The sequence below is a fragment of the Lynx canadensis genome, chromosome D2, assembly GCF_007474595.2.
Source record: "Lynx canadensis isolate LIC74 chromosome D2, mLynCan4.pri.v2, whole genome shotgun sequence".
Taxonomy (NCBI): domain Eukaryota; kingdom Metazoa; phylum Chordata; class Mammalia; order Carnivora; family Felidae; genus Lynx; species Lynx canadensis.
The window spans coordinates 31,534,451-31,557,491 of NC_044313.2; the positions used below are offsets into that span (position 1 = coordinate 31,534,451).

Below are 23,041 nucleotides of genomic sequence, written 5' to 3' on the forward strand. Positions count from 1 at the left end.
CAGAAAGTAATATAAACATATCACTAAAAGACATGAACCACAAGACAGCAAGAAAAGAAAAAAGGACAGGAACTACAAAAATAGTCAGAAAATGATTTAAAAAATGGCAGTAAGCACATACCTATTGGTAATTCTTTAAATGTAAATGGAACAAAATCCTCCAATCAAAAGACAAAGGGTAGCTGAATGGATTAAAAAAACAAAACAAAAAGACCCATCTATACTCTGTGTACAAGAGACTCACTTGAGACACACACACACTGAAAATGAAGGGATAGAAAAAGATATTCTATACAAATGGAAACTGAAAGTAAGTAGAGTAGCTATACTTAAATCAGACAAAACGCAGACTGTGATAAGAGACAAAGGATGTTACAGAATGGTATAGGGTCAATCCAACAGAAAGATAAAACATTTGTAAATACTTACTCAACTTGGGAGCACCTAAATATATTCAGCCAATACTAACAGACCTAAAGAGAGGAATAAACAGCAATACAATAATAATAGGGGACTTTAATAACCCACCTACATCAATGGACAGATCATCCATACAAAATCAGTGAAGAAACATTAGACCAGATGGACTCAACAGGTATTTAGAAAACATGCCATCCAAAAATAACAAAATACGCATTCTTTTAAGTGCACATAGATCCAAAATAGATCATGTGACAGATCATTTCCCAAGACAGACTACAAAACAATTCTTAATAAATTTAAGAGGACTGAAATCATATCATACATCTTTTCTAACCACATGGTAGGACACTTGAAACTACACAAAGAAAACTGGAAAATTCAAAAATTATGTGGAGATTAAACATAATACTGAACAATGGGTCAAAGAAATCAAAAGAGAAATAAAAAAAAAATACCTTGAAACAAAGAAAGTGAAAATGTAGAAACCAAAATTTATGGGATGAGGTAAAAGAAATTTAGATCTAAACGGGAAGTTCATAGCAACAAATACCTACCTCAAGAAACAAGAAAAGTCTCAAATAAACAACCTACTGTACACTCAAGGAGCTAGATAAGAACACAGCCCAAAGTTAGTAGAAGGAAAGAACTGACAAAGAGTAGAGCAAAAAAATAAAGAAAATAGACTGTTTCAATGAAAAAAAAAAAAAATCAATGAAACGAAGAGCTGGTTCTTTGAAAAAATAAACAAAATTGACAAACCTTTTCCTAGATTCACTGAGAAAAGAGGACTCAAATAAAATTAGAGATGAAAAACGTTGTAACTGATACCACAGAAATAAAAAGGATCATAAGAGACTACTATGAATAATTATACTCCAACAAACGGGGTGACCTACAAGAAATGGATAAATTTCTATAAACATACAACCTACCAAAAGTGAATCATGAGGAAATAAAACTGAACAGACTGATTACTAATAAGGAGAATGAATCAGTAATCAATAACCTCCCAATGAACCAAGTCCAGGACCATGGAGCTTCACTGGTAAATTGTAACATGCAAAAAAGAATGAACATGGAGGAGGGAACTCTTCCAAACTTATTTTAGGAGGCCAACATTACACTAATAACCAAACCCAGACAAGGATACCACAAGAAAAGACTACAGGCCAATATCCCTGATGAACATAGATGCAAAAATCCTCAACAAAATATTAGCAAACTGAATTCAACAATACATTAAAAGAATCATACACCATGATCAAGTGGGACTTATTCCAGGTTTGCAAAGATGGCTCAATATCCACAAATCAATGTAACACACCACAGTAACAAATGAAGGATAAAAATCTTATCTCCACAGTTGCAGAGAAAGCATTTGACAAAACTCAACATCCATTTATGATAAAAACTCACAATCAAGTATAAAAGGAACATGCCTCACCATAATAAAAACCATACATGATGAGCCACCAACCAATTTCATATTCAATGGTGAAAAGCTGAAAGCTTTTCCTCTAACATCAGGAACAAGACAAGGATGCTCACCCACTCTTACCACTTTTATTCAACACAGTATTAGAAATCCTAGACAGAGCAATTAAGTAAGAAAAAAGAAAGGGCATCCAAATTGGAAAGGAAGAAATAAAACTGTCCCTATTTGCAGATGACATGATGTTATATATAGAAAACCCAGAAGATTCTGTCAAAACACTGTTAGAATAAATTCAGTAAGGTTTCAGAATACAAATACACAAAAATCTGTGGTATTTGTATACACTAATAATGATACACTAATAATGAATTACCAGAAAGAAATGAAGAAAACAATCTCATTTCCAACTGCACCAAAAAGAATAAACAACCTAGGAATAAACTTAATCGAGAAAATGAAATCTCTGTATATTGAAAAACATAATGAAAGAAACTGAAGAAGATATAAATAGAAAGATATTCCAAGCTCCTAGTTGGGAAAATTAGTATTGTTAAAATGTCCACACTACCCAAGTCAATATACAGATCCAACACAATTCTTATCAAAATTCCAATGGCACTTTTCACAAAAATGGAACAATCCTAAAGTATGCATGGAACTATCAAAGATCCTGAATACCCAAAGCAATCCTGAGAAAGAACACAGCTGGAGACATCATGCTCCTTGATTTCAAACTATACTACAAAAAGTTTATTAGAGATTAAAACAGTATTATATTTGCATAAAAACAGATCAGTGGAAAAGAATAGAGAGCCCAGAAATAAACCCATGTATATATGGTCAATTAAATTACGACAAAGGAGGGGCGCCTGGGTGGCGCAGTCGGTTAAGCGTCCGACTTCAGCCAGGTCACCATCTCGCGGTCCGTGAGTTCGAGCCCCGCGTCAGGCTCTGGGCGGATGGCTCGGAGCCTGGAGCCTGTTTCCGATTCTGTGTCTCCCTCTCTCCCTGCCTCTCCCCCGTTCATGCTCTGTCTCTCTCTGTCCCAAAAATAAATAAAAATGTTGAAAAAAAAATTAAAATAAATAAATAAATAAATTACGACAAAGGAGCCAAGAATATACAATAGGAAAAGGACAGTCTCTTCAATAAATAGCGTTAGAAAAACTGCACAACTGGGGCATCTGGGTGGCTCAGTGGGCTGAGCATCTTGACTCTTGATCTTGGCTCATGTCATGATCTTATGGTTTGTGAGATCGAGCCCCACGTTGGGCTCTGCGCTGACAGCACAGAGCCTGCTTGAGATTCTTTCTCTCCCTTGCTCTCTCTCTGCCTCTCCCCAGCTCAGGTGCTTTCTCTCACTTTCAAAATAAATAAACACGGAAAAAAAAAAAAAACAAAACTGGACAACCACATGCAAAAAATGAAACTTGACCACAATTCTACACCATACACAAAAATTAATTCAACACAGGGGCGCCTGGGTGGCTCAGGTCGTTAAGCATCCAACTTCAGCTCAAATCAAGATCTCACAGTTTGTGGGTTTGAGCCCCCATCAGGCTCTGTGCTGACAGCTTAGAGCCTGGAGCCTGCTTCGGATTCTATGTCTTCCTCTCCTCCCCCACTTGCACGCCGCGCTCTCTCTCTCAAAAATAAATAAACATCAAAAAAATTTTAATTAACTCAAAATAGATTAATGATTTAACATGTAAGGTCTGAAACCATAAAACTCCTAGAAAAAAACATACATAGGCAATAAGCTCCTTGACATCCATCTTGGCAATGATTTGTTTTGAATCTGACATCAAAAGCAAAAGCAACAAAAGCAAAAATAAACAAGATGGGACTACATCAAACTAAAAAGCCTCTGCACAACAAAGGAAACCATCAACAAAGTGAAAAGGCAACTTACTGAAAGGGAAAGAATATTTGCAAATGATGTATCTGAAAAGGAGCTAATATCCAAAATACATAAAGAGCTCCCGAGTCAAAAAGAAAAACCCCCCAAACAACCCAATTAAAAATTTTTCCAAAGGAAATATATAGATGGGTAACAGATACACGAAAAGACGTCCTACGTCATTAACTATCAGGGAAATGCAAATCAAAACTTCAAAGAGCTATCACCTTGCACTTGTTAGAATGGCAATTATCAAGATTAGAAACAGTTAAGTGTTGGCAAGGATGCGGAGAAAAGGGAACTCCTGCTGGTGGGAATGTAAACTGGTGCAGCCACTATGGAAAACTGTATTAAAAGAAAAACCTGCATTTGCATTTTATGAAAAATACAGATACAATTATCATTAGCTAAATGAGGCTTTCTCCCACCTTATGAGTAAGTAGCTATATATTCTTAGTGAGAAAAATCAGTTCTATATTTTTGCATGAGTTTGAGGAGCTACTGGCCATTCCTTACACATCCTTTGTCCTTGAAGATGAATAAACAGCCTTTATTCTCATGAACATTTTATAAGGCAAACATCTTTGACGACATAATTTAGTTTAGTTCTCAAGCCCTATTATATACAATACTTCCTACCATCATGTCAACTGTTCTGTCACGGAATGTGTAGGTATTCAACAATGAAAAACACAATTTTTCTCAAAACATTATAATTAGAAGGCTCTCCAAGACCTTATTTATAGATAAGGAAACCAAGATGCAGAAAGATTAAGTATGTTTCCTCAAAACCACACAGCTATAGTCATACTTGTATCAGAACCTAGTGCTCTTGCCCCAGGGTTTTTCCCATTCCACACCACTGCCTAAATGGAACTATTTTTTACTAAGAAAAAGTATGTAGTTGTTCTGTTAGTTGGCAAAATGCAGACAAATGAGTATTTTTGCCACCCTATCCCATAGAATCTAACAATAAATGTGATAATGATGTGGAAATTGCCATTACCCAAATCATTACACAGAAGTTGTAAATATATAAAAGTTTCAAATAGACCAAACACAATGCAATTAAATTCCAGAGAGAAGAATCATTGTTTTTATTACAAAAATATTTAAAAGAAACTATAATTTTAAGATTATACCTAAAAAGCAAATTCTGTGAACCAGCTTCAACAGCTTTCTTTCAAGTGATCTATTATTTAGTAAGCAAAGATGAAGGTCTTTGCCTCTTAGTCAATTCTCACAACCCTCCTACATAGTATTTACTATTAATACTACTTCATATAACAATGAACTAAAATTAGTTCTCTCTACAACCCATAGCTGGCTAAGTGTGAAGAAAATTTGTATCCAGGTCAGCCTGACTCAAAGCCACATTTTGTTGTTATATGCAAGTGCTTTCCAGAATGGGCCTTAGAAATGTGATAAACAAGCAGAGAAAAGATAAGAAGAATTAAACTTGTCAATGCAAAATACATTTAACAACCTCTTCCATCCCATTAAGATACAATCTTTAAAGGATTAGCTATACTTGGTTAATATTGGAAAAGCATGCAAATTCATGTCTAAAATTATTTTTGTACATGATGTACTTTCTCTACAAGTACAAATGTTCTTCATATTATTTGGTGTTTAAAAAAAAAAAAGACTCAATGGTTAACTTCAAAAAAGGTTGCAACTGTAGACAAAAGCCAGAAGAGACAAAACTATTTGTATTATACGAAAATAAAATTGTTTAGGGTGCCTTGGTGGCTCAGTCGGTTAAGCATCCAACTCTTGATTTTGGCTCAGGTCATGATCTCGTGTTTGTCTATTTGGGATTCTCTCTCTCCCTCTCTCTCTTCCCTCCCCTGCTCGCACACTCACTTTCTCCCTCTCTAATACATAAACGTAAGAAAATAAATAAAACTGTTTTATGGGCTTCACGTAAATCATGATGCAAACAGAGCAAAAAATAGTCACTAAAAAGGAAAAAGACTTCATTGAATATATGTATATTTCATTACTGAACCCTGCAGTTAATGTCATTCTAACTATGACCACCATTGTTCCTACTTCTAAAGTCATTCTTACCTCCATGGGCTTCTGAAGATATCTGTTTCATCTGTAGACTAAAATACACATATCTCCCACTTTTTAAGAGTTTGCATTACATCTCACTTTTATGCAGAAAGTGAAACCGTGGTCAGTCAGCATTTCACCAGCGAGCTGTTACAGAGGCAATGTGTACCCTGAGCAGCTAGAATGGCACCAAGCTCCCTCCCCTACACTACACTCAGCATCAAGCCACCATAACTTTGAACTGTGAGCATCTGGGCTTAATCTCAATGTATTTTTTGCATCCATTAACAAGATGCATCCTAGGTTATCAGAAAAACCTAGGAGAGGTTATTTCTTGCGTCTGGGAGTGTGCAAAATTTTTTCTACATAAATAATTGATAATTGCTTCTTGCTCTACACCATTTTAGCTTACAGAAGGTTTCACAGGAATGCGCTACTTTCAGATAAGAAAGGGGAATCTGTATGTGTGTACATTTATTTTAAAATTCAGTTTACTTATTTTGATGCTTTTCTCCAAACATGTATCAAATTATTTTATCACATGAAAAAAAAAAGAAATATAAAGAAAAAATGGAGCTATATAGAGTAGGGAAGAAAAATGCATGAAAACTATCATGAAAAAGCAAGGTACTCGTTCCTAAAAGAACATTCTCTGCAGAATCCTAGGTTGCATTAGTGGAACAAACATCTGAAGATCCTATATATTCTGCTGAGAACAAACATCCTTTAAGCATCCAGTTTGAAAGTTTTCATACTCCAGTCAAATATAACAGCAATAGTATCATTACTATTATTGCTTATACTTCTGTTCTTGAGTCACAAAAACCAGAAGCTGGCAGGAACATGATTTAACAACAGATCCTTCCTTCCTGTTTCCTAATACAACCTTTATTCTGTACCTTTTTTATATATTCATATTCCTCAAACAGTTGACTTCATCTGGATTACTTGTTAAACAGTATCTGGCAAAATCTGGATTGGCTGACTTAGGTACAATAATTATCAGAGGTATATTTATTTTAACATCTTTATACACTTTTAAGAGCAATTTTTTTAATGTTTATTTTGAGAAAGAATGTGAGCAGGGGACGGGTAGAGAGAGAGGGAGAGAAGGAATCCCAGGCAGGCTCCGCGCTCAAACCCACAAACTGTGAGATCCTGACCTGAGCCAAAATCAAGAGTTGGACACTTAACCGACTGAGCTACACAGGCGCCCCTAGAAACAATTTCTTAATATCTGAGAGGTAACACATAATCATTTACTAATCATTTAACAAGAACAAACATTCCACTTTTTCCAAAGTAAAGTTTAAATCCTTAGAAAAGGAAAAAAAGGGTAAAAATTGTCTGGGTCATTAATATCTCTGGTCCTTTGTCATTGCTACAATGTCAGTTTATAAAAGTACACTAGAAAAACTCTTCTCCATTAATTTACATTCTCTTGATTTTAAAAGTTCAAAATCTGTGGATAATTTAAACTTCTTGGTAGTTTAACAGTTTCTTTAATGTTTACTTATTTTTGAGAGAGATTGGGGGGGGGGGGGCGGGGCACAGAATCTGAAACTGGCTCCAGGCTCTGAGCTGTCAGCACAGAGCCCAACGCAGGGCTTGAACTCACAAATGGCGAGATTATGACCTAAGCCAAAGTCCGACATCTGAGCCACCCAGGTGCCCCAATAGTTTAACGGTCTTAACCAACACCAAGTCATTCAGGTTGGACTGCAAATGGTAGCCTACTGTTTTCTTAGAAAAACTAAGCCCCAAGTTTTATAGCTCCTGATAACTCCTACCTATCTTCTCACCTAATGTGGAAAATTCTAGTTTCTCTCCTCTTTCGCCCATTTATGAATGTATTCTTCCGTTTCACCAATAAAATGTACTAATCTTTGATATGGACATGTCATTTAAGATTAAACAGAAATTCTTTGCCTAAGGAGAAAGGAACCAAAAGGAATGTTATCTTTTAGATAAGATATACACTGGTAGCCACAGCAATGAGTCTTGAAACTGTTTTCAGGAGATATATATATGTGGGTTTCTGACTCCGTATAGGTGTCTTTATTTCAACATTCCAAAATCTATTTTAATAAATCCGATAGTTGTAAAAGTCTTCCATGTACAAGTCTCACATGGAAAATAACTATCACTTTAATCATATGTGTTTGTCTTTTAAAAAGTCAATAAAGCACAATTTTTTTTTAAATTCTTTTACATTTATTGATTTTTGAGAGACAGAGAGACAGAGCACAAGTGCGGGAGGGGCAGAGAGAGTGAGACACAGAATCCGCAGCAGGCACCAGGCTCTGAGCTGTCAGCACACAGCCCGATGCGGGGTTTGAACCCACAAACCACGAGATCATGACCTGAGCCAAAGTCAGATGCCTAACTGACTGAGCCACCTAGGCGCCCCAATAGAGCACAATTCTAGTACCTCTTAAAAAACTGTTGGAAATTAACCCATATTATTACTTTTATCCTGATGTATTCTCTTTCCAGAACAGAAACCAATCTAGATAGAGTAGCTAACATAGTATCATAAAAATAGTACTGTCAAAGATAACTTATCAATAAGTAAATAATAAGTAAAATTTTAGTACTCTGGCCATTAAACAAAGGTGATGTATTAACTAAGTCATTTTTAAAAGACGTAGACTTTATTAAACACTCATAGAAAAATGACCAGCTTAGAAGTTTTTTTCAGTAACTAATCACAAAGATTTATGAACTTCTTATTGCCTATCCATAATTAAAATACCATCGTATTGTGATCAGGATAAGCTAATCAATGCTCATTTATACAAATTAAACTTTGTCCACTTACTAGCTGAATAAAAATTCACATTACCTAACACTTATGACAAGATTAGAATTTATACCATTAATCATGCAATAAAAAAAGCCTCATTTCAACACAGGGACACAGTCACAAACATTCCCATTCCTCTCATTTTTTATTCTTAGTGAAGGCAAGGAATTTCCCATTTTATTTTGATGGGAATTTCTCCCAATTACCTTTGTCATAACATCTTCCTACATCTATTAATGAAGAATTCTATCTAAGATCAGTGATGTTTGAATTACCAAAACAGAGTGTTTTTAAAAAGATTTTAAGTAATCTCTACACTCAACGTGGGGCTCAAACGTACAATCCTGAGATCAAGAGTTTGCACATTCTTCCGACTGAGCCATACAGGCACCCCCTAAACAGTGTATTATTTTTAAAATTTGCCACATCATTCCTTCTCCTTCTCAGTAGTTATACACAACTCAGCAACTTCCCTTTCTAACACACATTTAAAAATATTTATTGCCAACTGCATCAAATCTAAATTACAGGAGGTTAAAACTGAGAGGCATGTGACTAAAATCCAGGAATCCAGAATCCCAATCTGCTTTACCCTGTTTGCCCCTCCCACAACCCTTGAGGTTTCTAGGAAGGATATGTATAGAAGAAAAGGCCAGACACCTACACACTGTTACTGTAAGGCTTTTGTTACAAACTTCAAAGTGCCTTGAACAAGGCCAGTCCACATGGAAGCCTCATCAAACTGAAGGCCTAGAATCAGTATCACTTTGATTGTTGGGACTTTGCTGCCTTTCCTCTCGTCAGCCTATGCTCAAATCTCAGCCAATGGTGAAGAAAGGCCAAGTCTAGCAACATATGAAGAAAAACTAAGCCAGTGGAAACATTCAGCTGTAGAAACCTACTTAGCTCTGAATACCACCGACAAAACTAAAAAAATCAAGAAGGAAAAGAAAAGCCAAACAGGAGGATAATGCTAAAGAGAAAGGGGAAAGGCATTCCAGGACAGAGAACTGGAAGAGTAATTATGTTACCATTTATGGTAAGACTGCAGGCAGAGAAACCATTAATTCTTTAATGTAATATAAATCAAATAAGCAATCAGTAGTTGTAAACAAAGAAAGAGGGGACAACTTGGTGGAACCAAATAGGAAAATCTAAAAGAAAGGCATATGCTTGAATGTTTAAGATTAAAGAGCACAGGGGGCACCTGGGTGGCTCAGTCAGTTGGGCGTCCGACTTCGGCTCAGGTCATGATCTCACGGTCCGTGGGTTCGAGCCCCGCGTCGGGCTCTGTGCTGACAGCTCAGAGCCTGGAGCCTGTTTCAGATTCTGTGTCTCCCTCTTTCTCTGACCCTCCCCTGTTCATGCTCTGTCTCAAAAATAAATAAATGTTTAAAAAAAAGATTAAAGAGCACAGGCTTTTGAATTCCAATCCTGGGTCTACCACTCTTTAGCTAAGTGATCATGAATGAAACCTTAATCTTTCCAAATCTGTTTCTCCACCTGTAAAACAGATACTAACATCAAAGGGATCTTGTTTGGCACAGTAAAAGCTCAGTATCTGTTAGCTTTTAAAAAATATTAGTAGGAGCATCTGGGTGGCTCAATTAAGCATCCGACCTCAGCTCAGGTCATGATCTTGCAATCTTCACTCATGAGTTGGAGCCCTGCATCGGACTCTATGCTGACCGCTCAGAGCCTGGAGCCTGCCTCGGATTCTGTGTCTCCCTCGCTCTCTGCCACTTCCCCGCTTGCACACTGTCTCTCTCTTGCTCAAAAATAAACATTAAAAAAATTTAAATTAATAAAAAACAGTAAAAGAACAAAAACTTGTCTCCACTACACTTAGATACCTTATTTCCTTAAATTTACATTGGGGATGGGAGGTGGGAAGAGGGAGACCATACTAAAAGGTTGCAAGATAATCCATTTGCAACCATGTTGATGGAACTGGAGGGTATTATGCTAAGTGAAATTAGTCAGAGAAAGACAAATATCATATGACTTCACTCATATAAGGACTTTAAGATACAAAACAGATGAACATAAGGGAAAGGAAGCAAAAATATAAAAACAGGAGGGAGACAAGACATAAGAGACTCTTAAATATGGAGAACAAACAAAGGGTTGCTAAAAGGGTTGTGGGAGGGGGAGGGATGGGCTAAATGGGTAAGGGGCACTAAGGAATCTACTCCTGAAATCATTGCTGCACTATATGCTAATTTGGATGTAAATTTAAAAATAAATAAATTTTTTAAAAAAGGGTGCAACAGGGGCGCCTGGGTGGCGCAGTCGGTTAAGCGTCCGACTTCAGCCAGGTCACGATCTCGCGGTCCGTGAGTTCGAGCCCCGCGTCAGGCTCTGGGCTGATGGCTCAGAGCCTGGAGCCTGTTTCCGATTCTGTGTCTCCCTCTCTCTCTGCCCCTCCCCCGTTCATGCTCTGTCTCTCTCTGTCCCAAAAATAAATAAACGTTGAAAAAAAAAAAAAAAAGGGTGCAACAGAAGATTCAATAGTAAATACGATGCCTGGGATTTACTTCAAAATAATCCAGTGGGAATAAAACAATGGCCATTAAATGATGTAGCTGGGGTATTCACTGTCCTTTCTACTTTTGTATATGTTTGAAGTTTTCCAAAATGAAAGATTTTTTAAAAATTCTTTTCCCTGTAATTAATATGGCTGAACAAGAAAACAAGTTCTAGCATCCTTTCTACCTTTGACAAATCATGAATCTGTAAGATGAAAAGAAAAAGAGCGGGAGAACAGAAATACAGAGGTAAATACCTACAAATGACGTAGAATATATGCCTACATTGATTGTGAGGAAGGATTCAGGCAGGGGCCCACAAATACCCATACAACGGAGAGAACAGAAATGTTAAAAACAAGATCATCCAACATATCTTAGTTTAACAAACTCAACAATTCTCTCTTCTACATACATTGTACACTTACTTTTGAAATTTGTATAAACCAATAATTATTTAAGTAGTCTCTACACCCAGTATGGGGCTCAAACTCACAACCCAGAGATCAAGAGTCACATGTGCCTCTGACTGAGCCAGACAGGGGCCCCTAAACGAATACTTCTAAACATACTAGTGGAGCATGCTACTTATAAACTAGATGTGAATTCTGTTGTAAAATAAAATATATTTCATTATGGTAAATTCACATTTTCACATGTAGGATTTTCTTTCACCAAGCAAGATACACCCTATAGATCCTTTTAAAATTAGTTTTTCTTCCCCTTTACATGATGAGTTTAGGGGAGGTAGAACATGCCTTTACTCTCTGGAAACCTCTAAAAAAGTCACTAAGAAAAACATACAAAATAGCCATTTATTGATGATGATGATAAAATGATTCAGATATGGGGTGTCTGGGTGGCTCAGTTGGTTAAGCCTCCAACTTTGGCTCAGGTCATGATCTCACAGTTCTTGAGATCGAGCCCCGCGTCGGGCTCTGTCCTGACAGCTCAGAGCCTGGAGCCTGTTTCAGATTCTGTATTTCCCTCTCTCTCTGCTCCTTCCCCACTCGTGCCCTGTCTCTGTCTCTCAAAAATAAATAAACGTTAAAAAAAAAAAAAAAAAGATTCAGATTTTATGAAAAGCTAACAGAGATACCAAGTAACAGTCACAGACTATCTAGTATTACCAATGTGAATGAAAATGCTCATCACACAATAGTTTTCTAATAACAGTAGCTCTCATGAAGTAATATGGTGTTCACATCCTATAACCCCAAAATAAGTCTTGATGTGTTACGGTATTTAACAGAGGCAGAAAACTACTATGTAACTTCCAACAGCAACTGAAGCAAGTTAAAGAAAAAGTTTGCTTCTGGAAGAGTTTAATTCTGTTTTATTTTTACCTGTTAAGTTAGGTAAATATTTCAAAAATTGAAATATCATACAATTATTTCGGTGGGTAGGAGGAAGCATTTATGCTAAGGGAAATCCCCTGATTGCTTCAACAAGAGTTGTTACTCAATGTTTCCCAACTATTATTTTTTTTAATTTATTTTGAGAGAAAGCGCACGTGCACATGCACAGGATCCCCTGGGTGGCTCAGTCTGTTTAGCGTCTGACTCTTGATTTTGGCTCAGGTCATGATCTCACTGTTTGTGGGATGGAGCCCCGTGTCTGGCTCTACACTGTCAGAGTGGAGCCTGCTTGGGATTCTCTTCTTTTTCTCTCTCTGCCCCTCCCTCCCTCCCTCCCTCTTCTCCCTCTCTCTCTCTCTCTCTCTCCCTCAAATAAATAAATGAAGCTTTAAAAAAATTTTTTTTTAATTTTCAGATACACATTACCCAAAACTGGATCATAAGAACTTCATTATCATAAGGGCACTCAATAAAAACTGGCTTTACACATAACTCCTAACTTTACACATAACTTTACACATAACCACATAACTTCCTTGGATTGCATAATAACATTCAGAAAACTGATTATGTGATAAATCCAAAGAATCCATATTTCTCTTTAACAAAAGATAAATAAGCATGTGGAACTAAAGGGAGAAAAAAAAAAGACAAAAATTACAAGGTGTCAACCATACAGCCTTCCTAACATACCCCTCACAATCCATTAAGTAAACAATTCTCAGACTAATTCTGCCACCTACCTTCCAAGCTTCTCAATTTCACCCCCCCCCCTTTTTTTTAAGTTTATTTGAGAGACAGAGACCGGGGGGGGGGGGGGGGCGCACACACACAAGCAAGGAAGGGGCACAGAGAGAGAGAAAATTCCAAGCGGGCTCCATATTGTCAGTGCAGAGCCTGATGCGGGGCTCAAACTCACAAACCATGAGATTTCAACCTGGGACAAAATCAAGAGTCAGACACTTAGTGACTGAGCCACCCAGATGCCCCTCAATTTCATCTTTAAGACATCATTACACTTGACACTTTATGATACCATATCTAACCAACTCAAAAATCTGAGAAACTGACGCTAATCACAAAACTCAAAACAGTCTTTTAAAACATTTAGCACCAGAAAATAAAATCATGTAGTAACTTACAATAAATACAACCCATCGAATATGAGTTTCATAAAACGCAACCAACTAATGCAATCTAAAATTTCAAAAATCCTGCTACTGTATAGATTTCTCTCACTACTCAAACTTAGAAACAATAAATTCAGACAAAATATCTATACAGAGGTTTCCCTCTTTGTTATTTACTATCCAAAACTCAAGTACAGAACAGATTTGAATAATGTGGTTTGCCACATTATCTGAACTTGATATATGAACACTCACTATAGAAAAGCAGGAATTTGGGGGCACTTGGACGGCTTAGGTAAGCACCCTACTCTTGATCTCAGCTCAGGTCTTGATCTCAGGGTTGTGAATTCAAGCCCCAGAAATTCCAGGCAAGAATTTTGAAGATTAGGATAACAAAGTATATTTGTGTTATGACACAAAATAACCAACAATTTTGGGGTGACTGGCTGGCTCAGTGGTAGAGCATGTGACTCTTGATATTGGGATCAGGAGTTCAAGCCCCTTGTTGAGTACAGAGATTACTTTTAAAAAGCCATGCACAATTTTAATAATTCATAGAAAAGAACGTTAAAGCAGCCTTCTGAGTAATTTTAGTTCTTTCCTTTCACTTTATTCCCTTTACAAGGTATACTGCAGTTTCCCTTCTGATCTGTAATTCTTTTTTAAGTTTTTTGTTTTTTAATTTTGAGTGAGAGAGAGAGGCAGAGAGAGAGGGAGGCAGGGAGCAGGAGAGAGAGAGAGAGAGAGAGAGAGAGAGAGAGAATCCCAAGCAGGCTCTGCACTGTCAGCACAGAGCCTGATGTAAGCTTGGAACTGACAAACCAGGAGATCATGACCTGAGCTGAAACCAACAGTCAGATGCTTAACTGGCTGAGCCACCCAGGCGCCCCTGATCAGTAATTATTCTTAAATTGAGAATTTGAGAAAAAATATTTGCAAATCATACACCAATGTGGACCTAGCATCCAGAATATACTCTTATATATCAACAATAAAAAAAAAACAAAAAAAACCTCAATTTTAAAATGAGCTAGGGATCTAAAAACACATTTCTCCAAAGAAAACATACAAATGGCCAACAAGTATGTGAAGAAATGCTCCGGGTGCCTCGAGGTGGCTCTGTTGGTTAAGAGTCCCACTCTTGGTTTCAGCCCAGGTCAATGGTCTCATGGTTCATGAGTTCAGGCCCAGCATCAGGCTCCATTGTGACAATGCAAAGCCTGCTTGGGATTCTCATTCATATTCTCTCTCTCTCTCTGCACCCCACCCCCCACTCACGCTGTCACTCTCTAAGCTTTAAAAAAAAATGCTCAATATCACTGATCACTAGGGAAATGCCAATAAAAACCATGGCATACCACTTCAGACCTACCCACTACAAGAACTATAATCAAAAAGACAGACAATAACAAGTGTTGGCAAGGAGGTGAAGAAACGAATCCTCCTATGTTGCTGGTGGGAATGTAAAATACTGCAGCTAATTTGGAAAACAGTTTGACAGTTCCTCAAAAAGTTAAAAGTTTTCACATGACCCAAGAAAAGTGAAAACAAATGTTCATAGCAACATAATTCATAATAGGCAAAATGGGCAAACAACTCAAATGCCCATCAACTGACAAACGATAAACACAGTATGTCCACACAATGCAATATTATTTAGCCATAAAAAAGAAAAGTGAGGGGCACCTGGGTGGCTCAGTCAGTTGAGCATCTGACCTCGGCTCAGATCATGATCTCATAGTTGATGAGTTTGAGCCCCACATCGGGCTCTGTGCTGACTGCTCAGAGCCTGGAGCCTGCTTCAGATTCTGTGTCTCCCTCTCTCTCTGCCTCTGCCCTGCTCATGCTCTGTCTCAAATATAAATAAACATTAAAAAAAATTAAATAAGTGCTGATACAAGCTACAAACATGAATGAATCTTGAAAACATGCTAAGAAGCCAGACGCAAAAGGCTATGTATTGTATGATTACATTTATATTTAATGTCCAGAATCGGCAAATCCACAGAAACAGATAGTAGACTGGGGGATGCCAATGGCTGAGGCACAGGACAAATGGAAAATGACTGCTAACGGGTATGGGGGTTCTTTTTTGGGTATTGAAAAGTGTTCTGGAATTAGTGATGTTTGCACAATGTAGTGAATAAACTAAATTCATTGAACTGTATACTTTGAAAGAATTTTATGGTACATAAATTATATGTCAATTGAAAACAAAATTCAGGGTATGAGCCACTGTACTTGGGATACTTCCTGCAGACAAGAGACAATCAATAAAATGAGCTAATAATTCACTCTGGAATAATCCCAAAAGCAATGTGCAACTGTAAGGAATAGTAAAAAGATTTTTTAAATATTCACAAAGAGTAAAAGATAATTTGGAGGTTAGTGATGGTAAATTTTTAACTTGAAACTACAAAAACAACAGCTTTGTTTATTCACATCTATCCAATGTCCAGATTCCATATAGCATATGGGTAGACATAAAAGAATTAAGAATCAACAGAAGGGCGCAGTGGCTCGGTTGGTTGAGTGTCCGACTTCGGTTGGGGTCATGATCTCACAGATCCTGAGTTTGAGCCCCGCGTCGGCTCTGTGCTGACAGCTCAGAGCCTGCTTCGGATTCTGTGCCTCCCTCTCTCTCTGCCCTTCCCCCGCTCATGCTCTGTCTCTGTCTCTCTCTCTCTGAGATAAAAAAAAAAAAACATTAAAAATTAAAAAAAAAGAGAGAGAAGTTCTGAGGCATATCAAAACAAATCAAACCCCTTTGCTGAGCTTCACAGCCAGTTTGCAAACCAGGAAAGAAAATCAATCTTGTTATTTCACATACACCTTTATTTGCCACAAAAAAACACTTTTCAACTGTTTCCAAATACCAAATGCACCCTCTAAGGATGAAAATTTGTCAATAGTAAGGATATTCAAAGCATACACACACCACTGGTTTTAGGCAATTCCAAAAATAGGTTTTGTGTGATGAAATAAAGTATAGCCTCCAAATGAGTTTATGCAGAAGACACTGTTTTGGATAACAATATCATCCCTGTTAAGGTGATTTAAAAAACAATATAGTTGTTTTATAGTCATTGGTGAGTTCCACAATGGAATCCTCAAATAAAGGAAACATTCCTCCTCTGAGCTAAGGACAGAAATGTATTATAAACCCCAAGGTGCCTAACAAAGAGACCCCACTTTAACCTGCAGTAGAAAACCTTACACCCTACCTTTGCAAAACTATCACCTATACATCCGCTACATGAATCACAGACTGTAGTTTAAATAGACTTAAACAGTTTAAATTCATTCTCATCCTTTGCCATTTTTACTTGTTTCTCATGAAAGAAATGCCCGTCACATCAAAATGAAGCAAAAATTTGCCACCTTCTTCATAAAGCCTTCCTATATCATCTCAAGAGATTTCTTTCACTTCTAAACACTCATAGAACTTTCTTGCGCAACAATATGGTATATTTTGCCTTGTACTATTATTGAATACACCAGATCTTCTCTATGTACTAAAAGCTCCTGAAGGTCAGGGTAGCTTACCCAATACTTTTGTCTACCCAGTGTCAGGTACAAATTTAAATCAAATAAGTACTCACCTAACTGCCTTTCATTCCTAAAAACAGCATTAATACAAGCAGCTACAGAATTAGGTGGGTGCTTGCAAGTGGCAAGTCCCCACACATGATGAATGCTTAATTCTCTGAAAGAAATTACAAGTCATCCAGTGTAGCCCCATAAGGCTAAAAAATGTTTTTTAAATGCCATTATTCAGACACTTCCTAGAACTAACTGCTCCAGCTACAAGCACATTTGAGGGAATCAGAACAATTTGAAATGACTGTGTAAGTTAAAAAGACTTACTATGCTATCCTTTTCCAGCCAAGCCAGAGCTAACCTGAAATCAACAAAACTTTCCCTACACTGGGAAGAGCTTTTTGAGAATACAGCAAGGATGAGCAGCAGCCAAGCAATAGTTTACAACACACCAAGCAGCAGAGAGAACCTCAATCTTCCTGGAATATGGACTACCAAAGTCCCAGAGGACATCTCAATAATCACCTGGTTACCAAATACCCATTTTGATCATAATCACTGTCTGAAACTGCTACTAATTCCAATACAAGTGAAACCTAATAATAGAAACAAAACACCTCCACAATCCCAATGCATCCCACCAAACAGCCCCCCAAAATAGAAGAATTTGATTTTGGAAATAAATGAGAATTCATTTTTAACCCAAAGATTGCTACCAATTAAATACCATTTAGAAACCAAATGACCCTAAAGCACTAAGACAATCAGTCAACAGAATCACATAGAAGGTTAACTGTTCAGAACCAATCTCATTAAAATAAACGAGGAAACGAGGAATTATTACATTTGCTAGTGACAAAGTAGTTGCCTTTTGCACTAAGAATCACTGCTGGCCTTTTTAAGTATAGAAAGTTAACACTACAATTGATTTACTTAGAACGCTTCTCTTAAAGAAATTACATATAATAAAAAAGAAAATATGAATCCCAATTAATTGATTTTAGCTGGGAGACTATCAACTGTGTATTACTGCTCTGCACTCTGGACTTTAAATACCTCCTGAACTTTACTACATTGAAAGTGGAAATTTGGATTTAAAACTATGCCTTAAGAAAACGGATGACCAGATTAAAATCCTCCTTCAAAAAATGAATCAAAATTTGATATTCAATTCAGATATTTACCAGACTTTATTAGTCATTGAAGGAAAAAAAAAAAAAAAAAAGATCCTGTCAAGCAGCAGTAAGTAACCACAAACACTAGCAAGGACGGATAAAAAGGGAGCCTGAGGCAGAAAGCAAGGATTCAAAGCAAACAGAATTAGAATAAGATAAACAACTCATTAAAACCACCTTAACTAACAGTAACTTTTAAAACAGTAATCTTTTAAAACCTAAAAAGCCCCACTGAAAAAAAAATCATGAAAAAAGTGAAACAAAAACATGAAAAAGTCTTCAAAATGATTTCAGTATATTCACAATTCTGAAAATTCATTAATTTCACGCTTCTCAAAAGCCACATGCCTTTCATATGATGGTTACTACTAATAAGTAATTCATAAAGTGCTTAATCTGACATAAAATTTTAGCAAACGTATGATAGGTCTGAAAAAACACAAGCAGAGACAAAATAGAATAAATGATAAATGACAACCAAAAGGCTTTCTAGAGGGCAGAGGTAGGCTTGGATTGGCAGAAAGAAAATTTTAAAATATATCCACAAGTCAAATTATACCAAAAAATTGATTCGTGCCTTTATTACTTACACAGGCACATTTTAAGATGTACTTTTAACCTGTGGACAACCAAAGTGGTATCAGATACCTTAAAGCATTACCTATGTTAATTTTGATGTTACAGTCTAAATCCTTAACAAAATTCACATGTATCTTTATAATGAGACACTGCAGAGATGGAAGGGCTTACATTCCCTAGGTAAAGGTTACCTTACGTTTCACTTAAAGTTTCAGTTTTGCTTTTTAATCTATTACAGAAAACATCTCTTATGGGACACTGTAAAGGACATACCCTCCTGTCAAGCCAGAAAGCTCAAACACAAAGACACTGAGCTAACCAAGTGCTGTAATTCTTCCAAACTGAGCCTCTCCACACCCCCTCCACCCTTCCCCCCAACAGATATGTCTATTAAATCAGTGTCTGTTCTCCCCCTCGCACAACAAAGAGAACTTCTCACCGCATGAAATTGCCGCTGAATGGACACCAGAAAGCAGGATTTGCATAATTCCTTCCAACGAAACCCTGTCGGGAAGGAGGGGATGAGGGGCCCGAGCGAACGGACAAAATCTCCTAGATTCTGCTGTGGAAGACCTGGTTCCCAAGAATATTCCCCACGGGGGGAGAGGGGGAGGAAGGGGCTGGAATTCTGCGCCTCCCCGAGAACTGGGCCTGGGGGACGGAAAAGCACGAGAGAGCATTTCCCCACACAGCAGCAGCACAGAAGCAAAGATGGGGAAATAACAATGCTGGAGGACAGGAGAGTCAGACACAAGGATGGACTGGGGCTAGGGGGCGGCGGGCGGAGCGGAGACACCACACGGGCCACTTACTTTTTGGAGGGGGGTTAAATATATGAGTTAAGCCCTTATGGTCCCGCCGGCCGCCGCACAGAGGGAAACGGGACCTTGGGAGAGAAAAACAGACAAAACACACAGTGTGAGAGGCGCAGCTCGGCCGCCCGGCCCCTCCCGGGGCGCCCCCGTCCACACTCCCTCCTGCCCGTGGGGGAAAAAGCCACCCGAGGCCCGGGAGGCGGGGGGAGGGGGGGTGCGGCGAGGCTCTCGGCGAGGCGGCGGCTCCGGTAAATCCCCTAAGGGGACAAGAGCGACCCCCGCTCCAGCTTCCCGGTCGGACCCGGTCCCACCCCCTTCCTCCCCGCCGCGCACACACCGAACATAAATACACACACACCGACCCGAGCGTCGAGGATTAACTCCCCGGCCGCCGCCGCCACCGCCGCCCGCAGAGGAAGTGCAGCCGCTGCCCCCCGCGGCCATGACACCCTACTTGGCTCGGTCAGGCGGACCCGGGGCCTGTGACAGCTCCGGCTCCCTCCGCCCCCATCTCCACCTCACGCCTCGCACACGCCCGAGCGCAGGGCGCCCGCCCGCCCGCCGCCGCGCGTGCACGCGGGGAGTGGGGCGCGCGCCGCCGTGCGTGGGGGAGGGGAAGCGCAGGAGGGGGAAGGCGCCGGCCAGAGCGGAGAAGGGGGCTGAGCCAGGGCCCAGCACGCCCCCGCCCCCCCCCCCTGCGCGCCCGGCTCCGCAGGACCGGAGGCGGCGCCCCCAGTCAAGCGGCAGCGCCGCGGGGCGAGTCTCCACAATAAGCCCTCGGCGGCGCCGGGCCGCCGGGCGGGGAAAAGGGGAGGCGGGGGAGGGAGGGGGCACGCGCTCCCGCCCGAGTGCCCGCCCCGGGGAAGGCGCGCGGAGGGGAGGGGCTGGCGCGCGCGCTCAGACCCGAGCGGGGGAGAGCCCGCCCGGAGGTCGCGCGCGCCCGCACTCCGGGGGGTGGGGGAGGGGGACGCCCGAGCCAAAGAGGGCGGGCGGGCCAGAGCAGCAAGTCCCTCTGTCCCGGCTCCCTCCCTTGTCCGGGGCAGCCGGTGGCGTGGCGGCCCGAGGGCCGGAGGCGGCAGGGGGAGGGTCTCACCTACACAGTGAATGAGCTTGTGGCGCCACGAGTCCAGTTCTTGCCGAAAGCCGCGTCTCTCAACGGAGCATTGCTGCCGCCTACACACCCTCGCCATCTTCTGCCGCCCGCCCGGCCCTGCCTCCGCCGCGGCCCCGCGCACGCCCAGCCGCGTCGCCCGGGGCCGCGCACGCACCCGCGGCCTGGGCGTCGCGCCTCCCGCCGGGGGCGGTGCGGGGGCAGGGCCGGCCTCACCTCGCCGTGGCCCCGGCGTCGTCCCGGGGGCGGACTGGCAGTGCGTCGGCCCAGCAATTGGCACGGCGCGGGCGCTCGACTACGGTCCTTGCGTTCCTTGGCCTCAGCCGCCGCCTGCTCTGGCGGCCCAGGAATGCCCCTTCCGGGAGCAGGAGCTCGCGCGCCCCCCCCCCCCCCCACCGCGACCCTGCACCGCCTCCGCACTGTACCCCAAGGCCACGGCTGCCCTTTCCTCTCCCTTCCCTGGACTTTGTGTTTCTTAAACTAGCCCCAGTTATCATTTCTAACCTGCCTATCGCCCGACACCAACTGTTGCGAGTTCCGTGGTAACTGCTTCTCTAAACTTCTCGGCCGAAACTGCTCCTCTCGGTAGCCTGTTTAAAGAACCGAGTTAAGAGTAAATGCCCGGGTGCCCGTGGAATCATATAGCCCCAAAGTTGTAAAACGTGAGAAGGGTGTAGTTTATTAAGTCATTGGAAGTCTTGGGCAACGTTCGTAAACACAGTAAAAATGGAAACCAGGCGTTTTAAATTAAACGAAAAACGAGGAGGTTTCTACTAGCAAGGCTGATTGACCATAGGCGAAATTCTCAAAATGGCAATATTCGGAACCCCTCGTGTGTGGAGAGAAGTTAAAGAAAATCGTACTAAAGTGAAAATAGTATTTCAAAATAAGGCTAAATTAACAATACTTAAAGCAGAGTGTTGGAAAATAGCATAATTCCATATTTCAAGAAAGGCTCGAGAAATATTTTCAGTGACCAAAGAGATTTTCAGGTGAAAACCTGGGATAATTAAGTCCCAGGACTTAGGACGCTACCTGTTCCGTTTAAACAATTCTGATCGTAATTACTTGGCTGTTATTGGGGAAAGAAAGAGAAAAGAGAAAATGGAACGAAAGGAGAGAGCGGGGGCTGACTAGAAAAGCAAAATTTTTAAATGGAAAATAGATCCCTCTTTACCAATAAGCCCAATACCCTAGGATTCTGGCCTCCTCCTCACCTTTGGGTTTAAGCTTAAAGATGGTGCATTCCTGCTTTTAGATATTTAAATTTAAGGGGCGCCTGGGTGGCGCAGTCGGTTAAGCCTCCGACTTCAGCCAGGTCACGATCTCGCGGTCCGTGAGTTCGAGCCCCGCGTCAGGCTCTGGGCTGATGGCTCAGAGCCTGGAGCCTGTTTCCGATTCTGTGTCTCCCTCTCTCTCTGCCCCTCCCCCGTTCATGCTCTGTCTCTCTCTGTCCCAAAAATAAAAAAATAAAAACGTTGGAAAAATAAATTTAAACATGAAGACTTAATTTTAATTACTGTAGTAGGTAAAACAAAGTCATTAAATACTTCCAAGAATCCCGTTGGTGTATTGATTTGTGTCTTTTCAAAGCAGTGGTCCTGGTTCCTTGAACCAGGCACTTGTGGAATGTCGTGTCTATCCATAAAGAGATGGACTGGGGGCGCCTGGGTGGCTCAGTCGTTTAAGCAACCGACTTCAGCTCAGGTCATGATCTCACAGTCTGTAAGTTCAAACCCAGCGTCGGGCTCTGTGCTGACAGCTCGGCGCCTGGAGCCTGCTTCGGATTCTGTGTCTCCCTCTCTCTCTCCTGCTCATGCTCTCTCTGTCTCAAAAATAAATAAAAACATTAAAAAAAAAATAAAAAAAAAGAAGAGGTGGACTGATTGGGACTCTTGGGCAGAACTGGTTTGAGATATATGAGTAGAAAGGCATCACTGCTTCCCAAATCTAACACCAATGATTATTCCACAATTTTCAAAAGTCCACGTTATTTCATTGGCTAAAGAGTGCTGTCAAATGAGCAAACTATTAAGTCAGGAAATATTGAATTTCTGTGTACACAAAACTATCCTGAGTGGTGAGGGGAAAGGACAAATATGAGATCAAAGATTGTTGAGGACAGGCACCCTGCACATGTGATGGATGGCAGGACATCTTTTATCTTCAATCTGAATCTT

General features: G+C 40.3%; 1 protein-coding gene across 7 annotated transcripts in view; it reads right to left on the reverse strand.

Moving 5' to 3' along the window:
- LCOR (ligand dependent nuclear receptor corepressor) overlaps positions 1-20,979 on the reverse strand; it is a 145,778-nt gene extending 124,799 nt beyond the window's left edge. The window contains exons 1-2 of one of the 7 annotated variants that reach the window (XR_004344230.1): positions 20,844-20,979; positions 19,748-19,821 (exon numbers count right to left, since the gene is read on the reverse strand). Coding sequence is in view for 4 of the 7 variants with exons in the window: in XM_030335580.1 (XP_030191440.1) it covers positions 19,748-19,821; positions 20,109-20,194 (160 nt within the window). In the remaining 3 variants the exon portion in view is untranslated. Of the gene's footprint in view, positions 1-19,747; positions 19,822-20,108; positions 20,253-20,843 lie in introns of those variants that run through there. The other 6 variants (XM_030335581.1, XM_030335582.1, XM_030335580.1 and 3 more) reach the window with 6 other exon arrangements.
- Positions 20,980-23,041: the final 2,062 nt, after the last annotated feature.